Here is a 15051-nt window from a genome sequence, read left to right on the forward strand (position 1 = left end):
TACTTCAAATTAAGTTTAGCTTTCAATAATTTTTTTGTCTGAATAAAATAACAGTAATATATCTATAATATATAATCTGATGTTTCGTGACTTAGTATAAATTTCCTCCTCAGAAAATAAACAGAGAAATTGTACTATTGTCTTATCAATTATTTGCTTCTCTTCGTTCTCATTTTTATTCCTTTGTTTGTTGATTTTTACTTTTCTTCAGATTGCTTATGATAATCTTGTACTTGGGGCAATATTAATTAACTGTACTGGAACACCGCCTACATTTACTGAGTCACTTAGAGATAAGGTAAGTAGACTTCATTTAAAGTATATTTTAATATTATCACTAAACTATTACCATCATTCTGATGAATAACAACATAATCCAGTATTTGCAATGAGAAGATGAAGATTATCAGAATTATGTCATATATATTTGCCCAATACATTTCGAACAATCTGATCACACATATATACTTGTTAAGACAATTTTACATGAAAATTAAAAGGTCAACAAGACGGATTAAAGACAAACTGTAACAAGGAAAGTGATAATATTAAAGTACACAAAAGCAATGTGATTACCACTGTAGCGGTAAATAAATCCCAAAAATAAATAGCTCTGTAAGCTTTCGACATTGGATGGTGACCATATTAGTTTTAATGGACTCACCTGCTGAAGGCGCTTGGTCATGCATCTGCGCCAGATCACGAGTGGGAACGCCGTGCTCAACAACGCCCTGCAATCGCTAGCCAGATTAGATCAGACAACCCTCGATATATCGATAGCCTATCAAATACATATTCGAACCTCCTCGCTTCTGTCTTTTGATTTCACTTGGTGGGTACGATTCATATTAGATGGTGTTACTGGTTAAAGCGTTGTCAAACTCCGAATACCTGTGACATCTTCACCACTATGCATAATAAATCAGTATTACCAGGGTAGGTTAAGTGTAAGCACAAATTTTTACTTACAAATATTTACTTAAACAACATTAAACATTGTTATTTCATGCAAAAAGAAAAAGGTAATTTAAACACTTAAAGATGAATAAAGCCACAAAAGTTTTGTAAAAACAAACCTGTAAAAAACGGAGTATAGAATTAACATTAAAATATCATTATTCGATGGAACCACATATTCAATAATCAGTAGATAATATACACGAGAAAAAATGTCAAGAGTAGGGAGATTTGAAAACTGAACCATCAGTTGAATAAACTGCATCCTCAAGGTGTGTATCTATTTATATTATTATTATTATATTTTGTGAGTAATCAGTTTAGAACTAAAACTCATGTATTAAAATAAAATAAATTAAAATACAATAAAGGATTACTTTTTAATAACACAATTTTTCTGTAGAAAAAGTTTTTTTTCCTATCATTTACTGGTAGTAAATGATCTACTTTGAGTTCATTTTTTTAATGGACCTACAATAAATGGATAACAATTAAAAAGCATGGATTAGATGATTTAACCTCTTGAAAATCTTTACGATGCTGGTTATCTAACTTGTTCTAGTTCTTGATAAAAATTAATTTCAGCATTAAAAGTCTTAACAAACTCTACTAATATATACTACTGTTGGGGACATTTACTATTATAACTGTGAAATGACAGATACTATACTGATTAACTGATTCGTGATAAATTCATAACAAATGTATCTTGCAAGCCAGTACTAAGGATAATAGAAGTCTATCTCACATACGGTTTTCCCTGATTTTTTTCAACCCCACAACATTATATACAGTTTATTGTGTTATTGAGTTTATTTTCAACATTTAAAAACACCCCCAAAAGATGATCAGCTCACTAAATGAGTGAACGGCATATTTCACAGTTCATTATTTGTAATCCTATTATTTTTCACGGTGAAATATTAAATATCTACCTAAATTTATGGAGGTGTCTTACATGAATTTAATATTACCGCTTAATAATAAACATCTATTTACAATTTGTATATCTGCATGAAGCTAATATTAATCAAGTTAAAATAATCTTTAAAATGCAATGAAAATGTCTCATATCACAGTTACTAGATGTGAAATAGACTGTTCTAAACTTACAAAAGCAAATCAATTAGTTTACAACCCAGTATCTAGATTGTTACCATCTATTCTTAATAAGGTAACGTATACTTTTACAGTTCGATCCTCAAGTTACAAAGAATGACTATGAAATTGATGACAGTCATCAAAATAAATATTTCATGAGATGTTCAACATTTTGTCAGGTTTTAATAATTTCAAAAGTCATTCCAGCACAAAATGACATTTTGTGAACTAATAAAAATAAAACAAGTCTTGACTGACATCATTATTCTATTGTAAAGCCGTCATGTTAATCAAATTGTAAGTAATACAAACTTATTAAAAATAATAAATGAGGTATGTACTACACATCTTCACTAAAGTTAAGAGCACAGATCATTGAAATTTTCACTCATGAAATCAATCGTATTGTTCTCACGATGGAATACATTGCTCTTAAGCCAAATTTTGCATACAGCTATTAGGTAAATATTCCTTAAATTTGTTTAAATGAAAACTGACAAACTGTTCAGTAGTCTTTTTAAATAGAATTTCTCAACTTTTTTTCTAGTTAACGTTACTTTTGTGATATGATCTACTTGTTAAATGACTACATCTATAGAAAATCTATAGAACCAATAATAACTAGATTTCTTTCTACCTTTCGTCTTACATTTTAATCCTTTTTTTCGAGTTGATTAGGTTATCTTTTCATTTCTATAGAAATTTTCTTTTCTTCTATTCCTGATTATGAAGTGTGATTACCACTCCCCTGAAAAATATACTGATATGTCTAATATTTGTTATCAATTGAAGTGAGTTATTAGGTCTATCTTGTTTACTAACACTTAAGTATTGATAAAAAATTAGTTACATAATTATCCTACAGGTAATATACATAGAGATACAAGATATACGTTTTCTATAATCCGTGAAAAAGGTACGTTTTGACAAAATTATCATCACAAAACTATATAAACATGTATATCTCTACTAGCTTTAAATGTGTTCAATTGTTCTTGATTACCTCGATTATCACATTGAAATCAAGATGAATTATTTCATTTAAATTAAAATTAGAGAGCCATTTTATTTCAAAGTACATTCATCAATTCACGTAGAAATGTCTATGAACTATAGAACTCATATTCAGTACAATATCATTTATAATTCGACTTGTTTTATATTTATTTAAAAGAATATGGCTGAAACACAAAATGATTTTCAATTCAAGGATTGAAACAAATTTCAGCTGGCATCAGTGTCAATACACTCGATACTAAACTGGAAACAGACTTTAAACGTTCATGTCAACATACAGAAAATAGAAAGATTCATGTTTTGTTTCTTGGCCTTTTAATTAAATACAATGAACATCCTGATTCACCTCACTAATCAGTCAATTGTATTGCATTAGGTACATATATCATGATACTGTTTTAGTTGTTTTCACTGTCCTGGAGTTTCAATGTTGTTTAATCGAAGGCAGTTGACATGAAACCTTAAACTTATGTTTCACGTTAGTTGACACTTTCCATCAATAAAAACCTGTGATATTTGGGAAATTGATAATACCCGATAGATTTCAATCCATACCGTTCAGCTTTACAGTTGTAAATATAACCATTCAACTATTCAAAGTGATCTTACATAAGGGCTGAAATATGCAAATTCACTGATCACCTATATCATATTTATCTAGACCTTAATCCTGATAAAATTTTAAAATTGATGCAACCATAATATTTCCAAACATTGAATGAAAACAAAACTCCTCCCCTACGATGTAATTTACTATAGCTATACAATCGTCTTTATACTGGATTAGCATATACAAGTCTATAATAAAACAAATAGTTATCGAATCATCTAAAAAGTAATGAAATTGTTTTACTCATCGAATTTTTTTCAAATTATTTTCTATATAACTTTGGTTACCCTTTTTCTATTCATATTCATGTGTTTTCAAACCACTTGATATCACCCCTAACATAGCTAATATATTGTTGTAATTTGTTTCTTAATTTGAATCTTATTGTTATTGTAAGAGGCACTTCAAATGAGAATTAAGTGAACTGTGGTAGATTGGCTCCAAGATAATTTCTTAGGCTTCGTTTATCAATCAACTTGATAACTATTATTAAATAAATCCCAACGGTGTATGAATTCAGAATTCAATATGAAGTGGCAATTATAATTTATTACTGAACAGAACACAGATAACAAAGTTACAAGCACTTTGGGCGAATTGGAGCAAAGAGAATAATGCGCGTGAGCCAGCGAATACAAAGGTGGATTCAGAGTCGAACTGAATCGAATCGAGGCGAAGCAAATCAAGACAACGCAATTAATATGATTCAAGCACTTATACATGATTCATCAAGCAATATTTAAGCGATTAACATCTAAGTTAAAATGAGGATTATGTGAGTAGGTTGTCACATGTGATCAAGCATGCACGTTTATACAAACATGATAGTAACTGTAATAATACAAAGTAATAGACAAATTGTTAATGTTCGAACAACACTGTCAAAATTAATTGTAGGAGAGCCACTATAATACCATTAATTTATATTCAAGTTTGTATAACTTTCTGAATACATATTGGGTATTCAAGTAATTTTTTCAAGTATGTAAAAATATTATTTCAATTCACTTTATTGTATAAGAAAATGGAATGTAAAGAACTTAAAATGTGTCCACACCTTTGATGTTTTGAATTCACATTATTGTACAGCATCAAAAAAGATCATATTTCAGTTGTTAAACTTACAATTACATTAATATTTAAATACAAAGCAACGACATAGTATAGAAACGATCTTGAAATTACCGCAATTAATTTTTGACTCATGATCAGCCAACCAAAAACAGCTTTAAAAAGTGAAAAGTTTATGATGAGCCAAAGTAAATGATAAGCAGAGTTTATGAATTTAACAAGCCTGTTTAAATCTTCTATAGTTTATCCTAACCTTAAATTGGAAAAAAGCTTACTTAAATTCGTCTTTACAGATACTGATTATCCGCTTTCTAAACCCAATATAATGACCTAAATTAATTTCGAAAATTCTTCACATTATTCACAGTTACGGCTATGTATTCAGGATTGAGATTTGGAGGGGAGAGGCCAGTTTTAGAGTTAACATTCATATAACGAAATAATACTATTGTGACAACACAAATAAACGAATTTCATTCAAAACAAAAAAACTGATATCTAATAAGATCTAATACCATTAGTTTACAGTTTATAACAGAATTAGGATTCTCAACTCTTAGATTTTCAATGATATACCCACTGATATCATCATTATGACGAATAAATTTTTATTAGTAAAATAATTTTTTAATTACATAACATTTAATCATGTATTAAAGAGGAAGAATATATATTTGTAAAATCTCAGCGAAACAATTTGAAGTAAATTCAACGTTTCTCCTGGCAATCTAGTCCAAGCTTTTTCAAGGAATTATAATTAGATAAGAAATTTCATGTTTACCTAGCATTTGAATCTATTTTCCTAGTTTTATAATAAAATAAATAAGGAAAAGATAAAGTATTCATTATATTGATAAACAGATGGTTAATTAGTACTGATAATTAGATAAATGAAAGATATATATACAATTAATAGCAATCATAACAAGATCCTTATCAAAATATAGATGTTAATATTCAATGTAAAAACAGTAAGAAATTATAGTACAGGTTGATATGATAAATATTTGACCTGATATTCGATATCAGTATTAATAATAAACCCAGGTGTAGATTTTAAAAAAGATAATTGGATTTTATTAAATGAAATTAATGTTTTTTTGTTTACGATATACGTTACTGATTAAGTTACACTTGTTAACCCTCATGAAGGAACATCGGTTGCTCATCAGCATTCTCTATCCAACAATGAATAAATACGTACTTTATATATATATATATATATATATATATATATATATATCTTAATTTCCATAGTCACTGCTAAATTCGTTACATACATGGATTAATAAAGAGCTTATTCAATAGAATCAATCATATTTGTACTAGTGATATTACTGAAGTAGAGACGAAATTCTTGACAGATAAGTTAATGAATAATGGTTATTCATTGAAGTTCATAAACCACTGGAAGGGTTGCAATACGATTAGACCTATGACGCTTCTGGCATACAAAAAGGGAGTTTACATTATGTTACCATTTAAAGGCGACTTAAATCGTCTCATGTTGAGATGGAGACCTAAATTAGCCATCAACAGGACATTTTATACAGCCCAACTTATCATTATCGAAAAGACAAGGTCTTTGTCTCACCGAAAACCCAAACAACATATAAGTGATTGTACGACATCTCATTGTGCCGAACAATTTACATGTACGTGTGGTAACAAGTAAATAGGGAGGAGCAATCGTGATTTGCAATTAAGAGTGGATGAACAAATACCAAAATGGCTGCAGAAACAAATAAATTCCGATGATCAAATAAGATCACAGAATAAACAGACATCATTCTCCATGGCGAAACATTTGATTGAGACTGGTCATAAGGTTGATATCAACTCATCATTTGTAGTGTTATATAAAAACCTTTAAGGACGTATATTAAGGTTTATTGAAACTTTGGCTATACGGAAACTGAAACCCCCCTTATACGTTCGAAAATAATTTGTGCTTACACTTAACCTACCCTGATAATACTGATTTATTATGCATAGTGGTAATCACAATGCTTTTGTGTACTTTAATATTATCACTTTCCTTGTTATAGTTTGTCTTTAATCCGTCTTGTTGACCTTTTAATTTTCATGTAAAATTGTCTTAACAAGTATATATGTGTGATCAGATTGTTCGAAATGTATTGGGCAAATATATATGACATAATTCTGATAATCTTCATCTTCTCATTGCATTATCGAAATTTATCAAAAGGACTAATTGTTTTAAATATACAAACAGATCAAAGACATTATAACCAAAGATAGTTGGTGGCTAGCAATGGGATGCAGTCAAGATTCAAACAAACGATCCAAAAATAAATTAAGATCAGGAACAATTCTATTACGTAATGACGGTTTTCTTCCTATAATCAAAATACGACAATCACTACAATTTATACCTCCAAAACTGCATAAGCATGTGGTTATTTTATCAAAATATTTATTTGAAAAGAAATAATAAAATAAAACAGTTTATTTTAGTTTAGTTTAGTAACATCAACACATCAGATGTTTCACTTAAGAGGTAATAAGTAAATGTCAACTAAAAGATAAAATATGATTTAATAGTTATCATTCTATGCATATGGATGAAATGTAATTGATAAAATAAATATCCATACTATATGCTTTATTAGACTTTATAAATATGTATCATTTTAGGAGCTACCAAGTGTTATTGAATAAATTGCCAAGATTTGTATTAATTCTGAAAATGTATACCTCAACCATTAGTTAAGTAAAAGAGACTACTGTTTCGCTGGGGTTTTTTTCAAATCCTGAATATCTTGAAAATGATCATTACTAAAGAGTGAAGCTATATTTACAAATATAGAACAGTCTCTGTTTAATTTGTATAATCTCAGAGAATGAATTTTGAAGTAAATCCAAGGTAATATCTTTGAAAAAGCTTGGACCAAATTGCCAGGTGAAGCGTTGGATTTACTCCAAAATTCATTCGCTGAGATTTTACAAATACATTCTTTCTCTTTAATGTTTCACATTAACTCGGCGCCCAAATACTATGAAACTAGTCTCTGTCTAAGTTTGAAAATCCTCACTACTTTATAACTACACATGAACCTCGTATTCCATCGATAGGTGTGAACCCCCCACACACACATACCTTATAAACGTTGATGATTACGTGTTGAAATTTTCAACCTTCTGCCTGTTTATATCTCAGAAAAAATTATGTCAGTTTTTATCTAATGACATGATAGTTTAAGTAGTATAAAAATTGTCAGAAAATCACAAAACATCACAAAAACAAAAATATCAAACAGATGTCTAACAAGACCATAGAAACTTCTTGAAATATATCCCCAGACACTGGAAAACACAAATAAAAATGTTGAAATAATGTACGATATAATGTATTCAAAAGATTTTTCTTTTTCTATTCATGGACAAATAACATTTTAAGCAAGAAATCAATTCGAATTTTATTCATAGACACTTTTTTAATAATTTGGACTTATTTCATGATGATGTAATCAACCAATAAATTTTGTCAATGTAATCACATTATACATTATATTTTGGTTAGTGTTTTTTTTAGCGAGTTAGTTTTCTATGGGATGGTGTCGCTAACGCCATGCCCGACCCTCCTCCTTTACCCGGAATTGGGACCAGCAGTAGCCCCCTGAGGGACTCCAAGCGGAGTTATTATACGTTAACTTGAACGAACTTATTAGTTATGTTATAGTTAAGAAGTAATAGGGTAAATGTTTGAGTTTTAATAATAATCAGTTATTAATTTTGTTGATAATCAACTAATTAGAGATTGAACTGTTTAATTGTAAAAGATAATTAATCAGTATTTTGAAAAGAGCAAGAATAAAGATTATAACAGAATAGCATGAATTCAATTTATTTCGTAGGTTCTTGTCTGGATATTCTAATAGAATTTTTGTTCTTTCTCTTTTTTTAAAATGATAAAGAGAACTAGATGTATAAAATTTCTTAAATAATCGACATTTATTAGAGATGATTAGATCCCTATCAGGTTCTACTTTAATATACAGTAATATTTATATGCAAATACAAAATTATTAAACCAAATAAGGTAGTCTACGAGGCAATGGCAACAATGGAATAGACTACATGAATAAGTGAAAAGTACAAATTGATAGTGTAATGACAAGTGTACTAGTTGTCATAAGAATAATAAAGGTTTGAATCAATGTAACATAATCGGAAATATGTCAATGATTAGAAAAACATATAGACAGTGAGATAACATTTATAAAATTATAAGATGACGTAATAAGGAGTGTTCAGATAATTAGACCGTAAAACGTATATCTGAGAAAGAAAAAAGGTCGGAGGGTGTGAAGGAAAATAAACGAACGAAGAGTATGGAAAATAAATTCATTTATTAAGGCCAATTGAGAGATAAGGGTGTTACAAATTTCATCTGAACACAAAGACTTGGATTGTTAGCTCGAAGTCCTATAGCTTCTGCTATGTGTAAGAGACGAGATCGAACACCATAAGGGAAACTAATAGGAATACGATAAATAACTTAAAATGACTTGTTTCTATCCACTACATGACCGCTATAGATCAAATGTGATAGAACCGAGCTGCGTATTGTCTTGACACTACGCTTTATTACAGTATATTAAAGTAAAGCCTGATGACGATCTAATCGAAGACAATATTGTTCCCTTATATATGTTGTCATAAAATATTAAAAATTAAACGTCAAGACTTGAAGAAATCAAGTTCCTGGATTTCATATTGACTAACTTCAAACAAACAATAATAAATATTAACATAAATATTGCAATGATTTGAGGTAAGACTGATCGTACTCTTTCCTCTTAATATATTTAATATGGATCTATTCCAATATCTACTATTTTGTTTAGTTAATGAACTGGAAATTAAACTCATCTGGTATGAATCCAGCCACTGAAAGTTTTCTAATTGTACATCGTTTCGGTTCGGTAAGTTAGATATTAGCACAGTTTTATGTCAAAATTTTTATGTTAACAGTTACTTTAAACCAATTCACTATCTTTTGTTGATACATTTGAATGAATTAATTAGAACAAAATTCTTTGGATTACGATAAATGCCATTTAAATCCTAATGAGATGAGACAGTAAATTAATTATGATTAAAGAATACAAAGAAACTGTTTACCACCCTGTTTGGGTTGTTTGCAGCAGAAGGGAGATTTAATTATGTAAATAGTCTAATGTAATGATTTTTCTTGATGAAAATGACTTGTTAATACTCAACTAACTAATAAACAGTACCAAAACGTATCATTATACAACTACATTATTTCTAGCTTGATAAGATATTTATTACTAAGCTAATAACTAATGGAATACTCATGGAAGTTAGTTGATTCATAGTTTATTTCATAAAATGAATTATACTCAAAGAACAACGAAAACCAAGAAGGTAGGTTATATAAACTATGGAAAAAACTTTCACAATCTATTTCATCGTTTAGCACCCTTTTCATGGTCAACACTTCATAACACTGAGTTATACATATGATACTATTTATGTAAATCAAAACAACTATGTAATGTAAGCTTACCTCTTTACACAAAGTCGTAACCGCAACTAAATATGGAACCCCAAAAATATATAAAAATCTATACAAAATTAATGATTACGGTGAAAACACTGAGACTAGCTGCTAAACAGTTTCTAAGCCAGTTTGTGACGTATGAAGTCGGTCACATATTCAATGAGGCAGTGACTAGATTATATAAGGGGTCAATTGCGGACCTGTTAACTTATCAAGACTTTAGACCTTTGGAAGAATATAGGTGCATCTCATTTATTGAAATGAAAAATTTATCGAATCAAGACATCTATCTTCTGACTGAATACTCGTATTAAACTAATACTATACCAGTGATGACAATTGGTCATAATTACATGGTATCACGACATAAATCGGAATTGAGAATGTTGACTGTTGACATTTTTCGCATACTGATAGCGTGCTAACTGTGATTTATGATAGTCTTATGTTTGATTCAATGTAAGAATTCCCCTCAGCTCTAATGTTCTTCAAATGAAATCGCACACATGTACTATGATGATGTTTTCAATATATTTCGAAATTAACACATAGGAAGTCGCAAAATCAGAAACATAACATAGACGTTCCTAATATCACCGTACTAAATTACAGAAATTTTCAAACATTAAACCTCATTTTTGAGTGCCATGTTAAGTGCGTTGAAATATAATGACACACAACATTTGATCAAAGAGTCATTTAGGAGATAAGATATCAAAAAGTAAGTGTTTAGTTGTTTCAAAGAAAATTGAGTTAGGAGAAATATTCATGTACGTATACTCCTCCTCTCTGAATAAGATTACATTCACAATTAACTACTGGTAATACTTACTTATACTTTAATTAAACATTATTTATTCATTAACATTTTGTACCACAAAGGAATATTTAACTAAAGTATAACCTTATATCTCGATAATGCAATGAGAAGATGAAGATGATCAGAATTATGTCATATATATGTGCGTAGTATATTTCGAACAATCTGATCACACACAATTTACTTGTTAAGACAATTTTATATGAAAATTAAAAGATCAACTAGACAGGTTAAAGGTAAGCAGTAATAAAGAAAAAAAACTATCAAAGTACACAAGAACAATGTGATTACTACTATGGGTAATAAGTTGGTATTACCATGTTTAGAATATCATTTAAAAAAAGACACTGTCGAGCTCGGAAACTAAGTTTATTTTTTACCAATGAAAAGAATAAAAACTAATTTTTTATTATTATCCTATTTACAATTATTCCAAACGATTTATATACTTTCTAATCGTTTAAATATACCCAACACCTTAAAAGACTAATCTTCGAATGAAGAATATTCTTTTCGATCAATTCTCTCCAGGTTCTACAATTCACATATATCCAAATTAATAATCCAAAAAAAATGGCCAGGTTAAGGGTAAAGTACATTGTTTAAAGTATGTGAAGTTAGGATTGTTAAAGAAAACACAATAAAATTGTTAATGTTAATATGACTCATATAGAATGTTAACTTAAATCTGTATATACGTTAAGTGAAAATTTTAAGATCCATGATCAGACTAAATATGGGTCAGATAGGATAAGTGCCAGGGTTGAGGCCATCACGAGTTTACTTAATCTGCGAACGAGAGACAAGACTAGCTGACCAAAGACCAGTCAGCTAGCTATTAATGCGTCCCAGCCCTGCTAACTAGAGCGAGAATTCCAAGCTTGGAATGGGAAGTACATTCTGCAAACAGCCAGAAACGAGCGATAATAACAAACACAATTCAAAACGTATATATATATATATATATATATATATATATATATATATAGTACAAAACCGTCCTTGGGGAGAGTTACCAAATAGCATACTAAAAGACACAACGGACCAATAGCATTTAAGATGCTTCTCAGTGGGAAATACGACATGAAGGTGACAAGAGCGCCTTTGGCGCGAAAACAAAGAAATTCAAATTTTCTAAATAAAATTACAAAATTAGGTCCTTTCCCAAATGAGATCTTGGGATCTAACGTCCCCAACAATAAGAGAAATAATAGTGCAATTACGATTCACTTAACATATATGCAAATTCAAGTTAACATTCTCTATGAGTCATATTAACATTAACAATTTTATTGTGTTTTGTTTATCTCAATCTTAAATTCACAATGTACATTGCCCTTAATCTGACCATTTTCCGGTTTATTAATTTGGATATATGTGAATTGTAGAACCTGAAGAGAATTGATCGAAAAGAATATTCTTTATTCAAATATTAGTCTCTTATTTACTTTCATTTATTTTTTGATATTTCTTTTTCAATATTAATAAATTAATGAAATTAGCTCATTAACCTAATTACATTGAATAATGATCACAAAAATTTAGTTCATTGAATCAGTGAACTATAATGAGCAAAGAAATTTTTTTCTTCATAAAAATTTAGGTCATCAGTAACTCGTGCAAAAAAGAACAACAACATTTGCCTGGATACATGTAAACCTGTATCATATTCATGTGTACATTTTAATAATGCAGTATTTTTCATAATGATATGAAATCTTTATAAGTAGAAATAAAAAATAATGAGTGATACAATAACTTTTTCGTTCTTATTATTGTTTACTTACGTAAGATTCCATCCAATATATTAAGGTTTAAAGACAAGAACGATACTATTAGGACAGTGACTTGTTAGCTTATAGCTTCATTGTATTAAACAAAGATGATATTATGCATTAGAGTTTAGAATGTTTACTAATTGAAATAGTTAAACTATTCATAAATCATGTCCAGTATGTTTGGTCTAAAAGTAATACTAATCAAACTCTACAAAATCCATACTAATATAGTCTTTCATATCAAATTATTATAAGACAATACCCCTATCTATTCTCTTCTAAATGCCAAAAATTATAGCTTTATTAACATACTTCTTAAATATACTAATAATTGCTAAAAAAGGAAAACGCACAAAACTGTGAATGCTATCGTGTTCATAATCATGAATAAGTATTTTGTTTTCCATTCTTTTTTATACTGTGATAAACATTTTTTATTCATTTCTTTTAGGTTGTTGAAACTGAGAGTGAAGTGGAGTTACGCAATGCTGCTGAAAGTTTTCGTCAAAACTTGCGTCATTCAATTAATCCGAAAAATTTAAACAAATTTATCACATCATATATGCAGTTAGTTTTGTTTTATAAAATTTTAATTGCCCTCAGATTTATCTTACTCCTTTTTGTAAACATATATATATATAAATATATATATATATATATATACTTTTTAATAGTTAAGATCATTAGTCAGTTGAAGCTAGACCACCATGCAAAACCTGGAAGCACTGGATGGCCGTTTCGTCCTATTATGGGACTCCTCAGAAGTGCGCATCCACGATCTCGCCCCTCCCAGAGAGATTCGAACCCAGGATTTATCAGTGACATGCTCGAGCGCTTAACCTTTAGACCATTGAGACGGCTTCCGACTGTTTTAATGTCCAACTTCAATTAATCCACCAAATTGAGTGACACATCCGCCATTCTCATTAGTGAGTTACTATCTCACAACAGACCTGGTTGAACTCCACTGCTTCCAGTGCTTCCAGGTATTCCACGGTGGTCTAGTTTCAATTGACTCATGATGTCAACTATTAAAATAACTAAAATATTTACAAAAAACCATTTCTGATATATATACTTGTTCAATATAGTTCATTCTGGAATCATTAGGTATGCTGTTAGAAAGTATTTAATTTAAAATCATGAAATCAGTGGACTAGTTCGTTAAATTTTATTCCTTGTCTCACATGAATAAATAATTTATCTGAAAAACATAGACATAATACAAATTACTATTTACAGTTTTCAAAAAAATTACCTCTGGGAGATGACCAGTCAAAAACATTCACACAGATTATGTCACTAAGTATGATAACATATCTGGTTGTCAGCCTCACCTTGAATGTTATATTTGAAATTATGATCATTTTATTGTCATATTTTTGATAGAGTTCCTCTCTTTTTTCGGATATTCTACCTTGTATCGATGTTTTTTTAAAAAAAAAGATTCTACATCATATATTCAGTCTTTTTACTCCTCATTTCATGACAAATTAATTACATTCATTAAGTCGGTACAGTATACCACAATCACTTTGCATGGTAAATTAATTATTATTTATTCTATTAAATAAAATTAGATTCATGATTACACAATTTATGAGATAAACTGGATGAATACTTTTCATCTATTCTATGGTAATATGGAAAGAAAAGGATATTAGATATGATTGAAACTAATCATCAAAATAGTTTTCTGTTATCATTTACAATAAATCTATTTAATCAACTACATATTTGAGTATTGTTTATTATTGCCGAGACCATAATTTATGGACGAACCAATCAGATTTACGATAATAGGTCTTGAATTTTGGCACAAAATTCACTTACCCATTTGGTTAAACAGAGTTTTGGCATTATAGCTGATGTTAATTCGTGATGAAAACCCTATATATCATTTCTAACCCTAACTATCAACTGTAAATATTAATCCTAATTCCTTACGCTGGATTATAACCGTCATTTAGTCGTAGTATGTAGATGGACGAAAAAGCAAGACCCGCAAATACAACACGGAGAACACCAACCCAATCACACTTGATGGCGAAACTCTAGAAGATGTGAAATCCTTCACGTATCCGGAAAGCATCATCAATGAACAAAAAGGATCAGATGCAGACGTAAAGGCGAGGATTGGCAAAGC

At 29.5% G+C, this 15051-nt stretch overlaps 1 protein-coding gene across 2 annotated transcripts in view; it reads left to right on the forward strand.

The window, feature by feature from the left end:
* The window catches only part of NDRG4_1 (NDRG member), a 123814-nt gene that overhangs the window by 96192 nt on the left and 12571 nt on the right, over positions 1 to 15051 (forward strand). For both annotated transcript variants that reach the window (XM_051213855.1, XM_051213856.1), the window contains 3 exons: positions 212 to 298; positions 9628 to 9705; positions 13357 to 13472. In XM_051213855.1, coding sequence (XP_051069868.1) covers positions 212 to 298; positions 9628 to 9705; positions 13357 to 13472 — 281 coding nt within the window. The remainder of the gene's footprint in view (positions 1 to 211; positions 299 to 9627; positions 9706 to 13356; positions 13473 to 15051) is intronic.

This window comes from Schistosoma haematobium, chromosome 3, assembly GCF_000699445.3.
Source record: "Schistosoma haematobium chromosome 3, whole genome shotgun sequence".
Classification (NCBI taxonomy): Eukaryota; Metazoa; Platyhelminthes; class Trematoda; order Strigeidida; family Schistosomatidae; genus Schistosoma; species Schistosoma haematobium.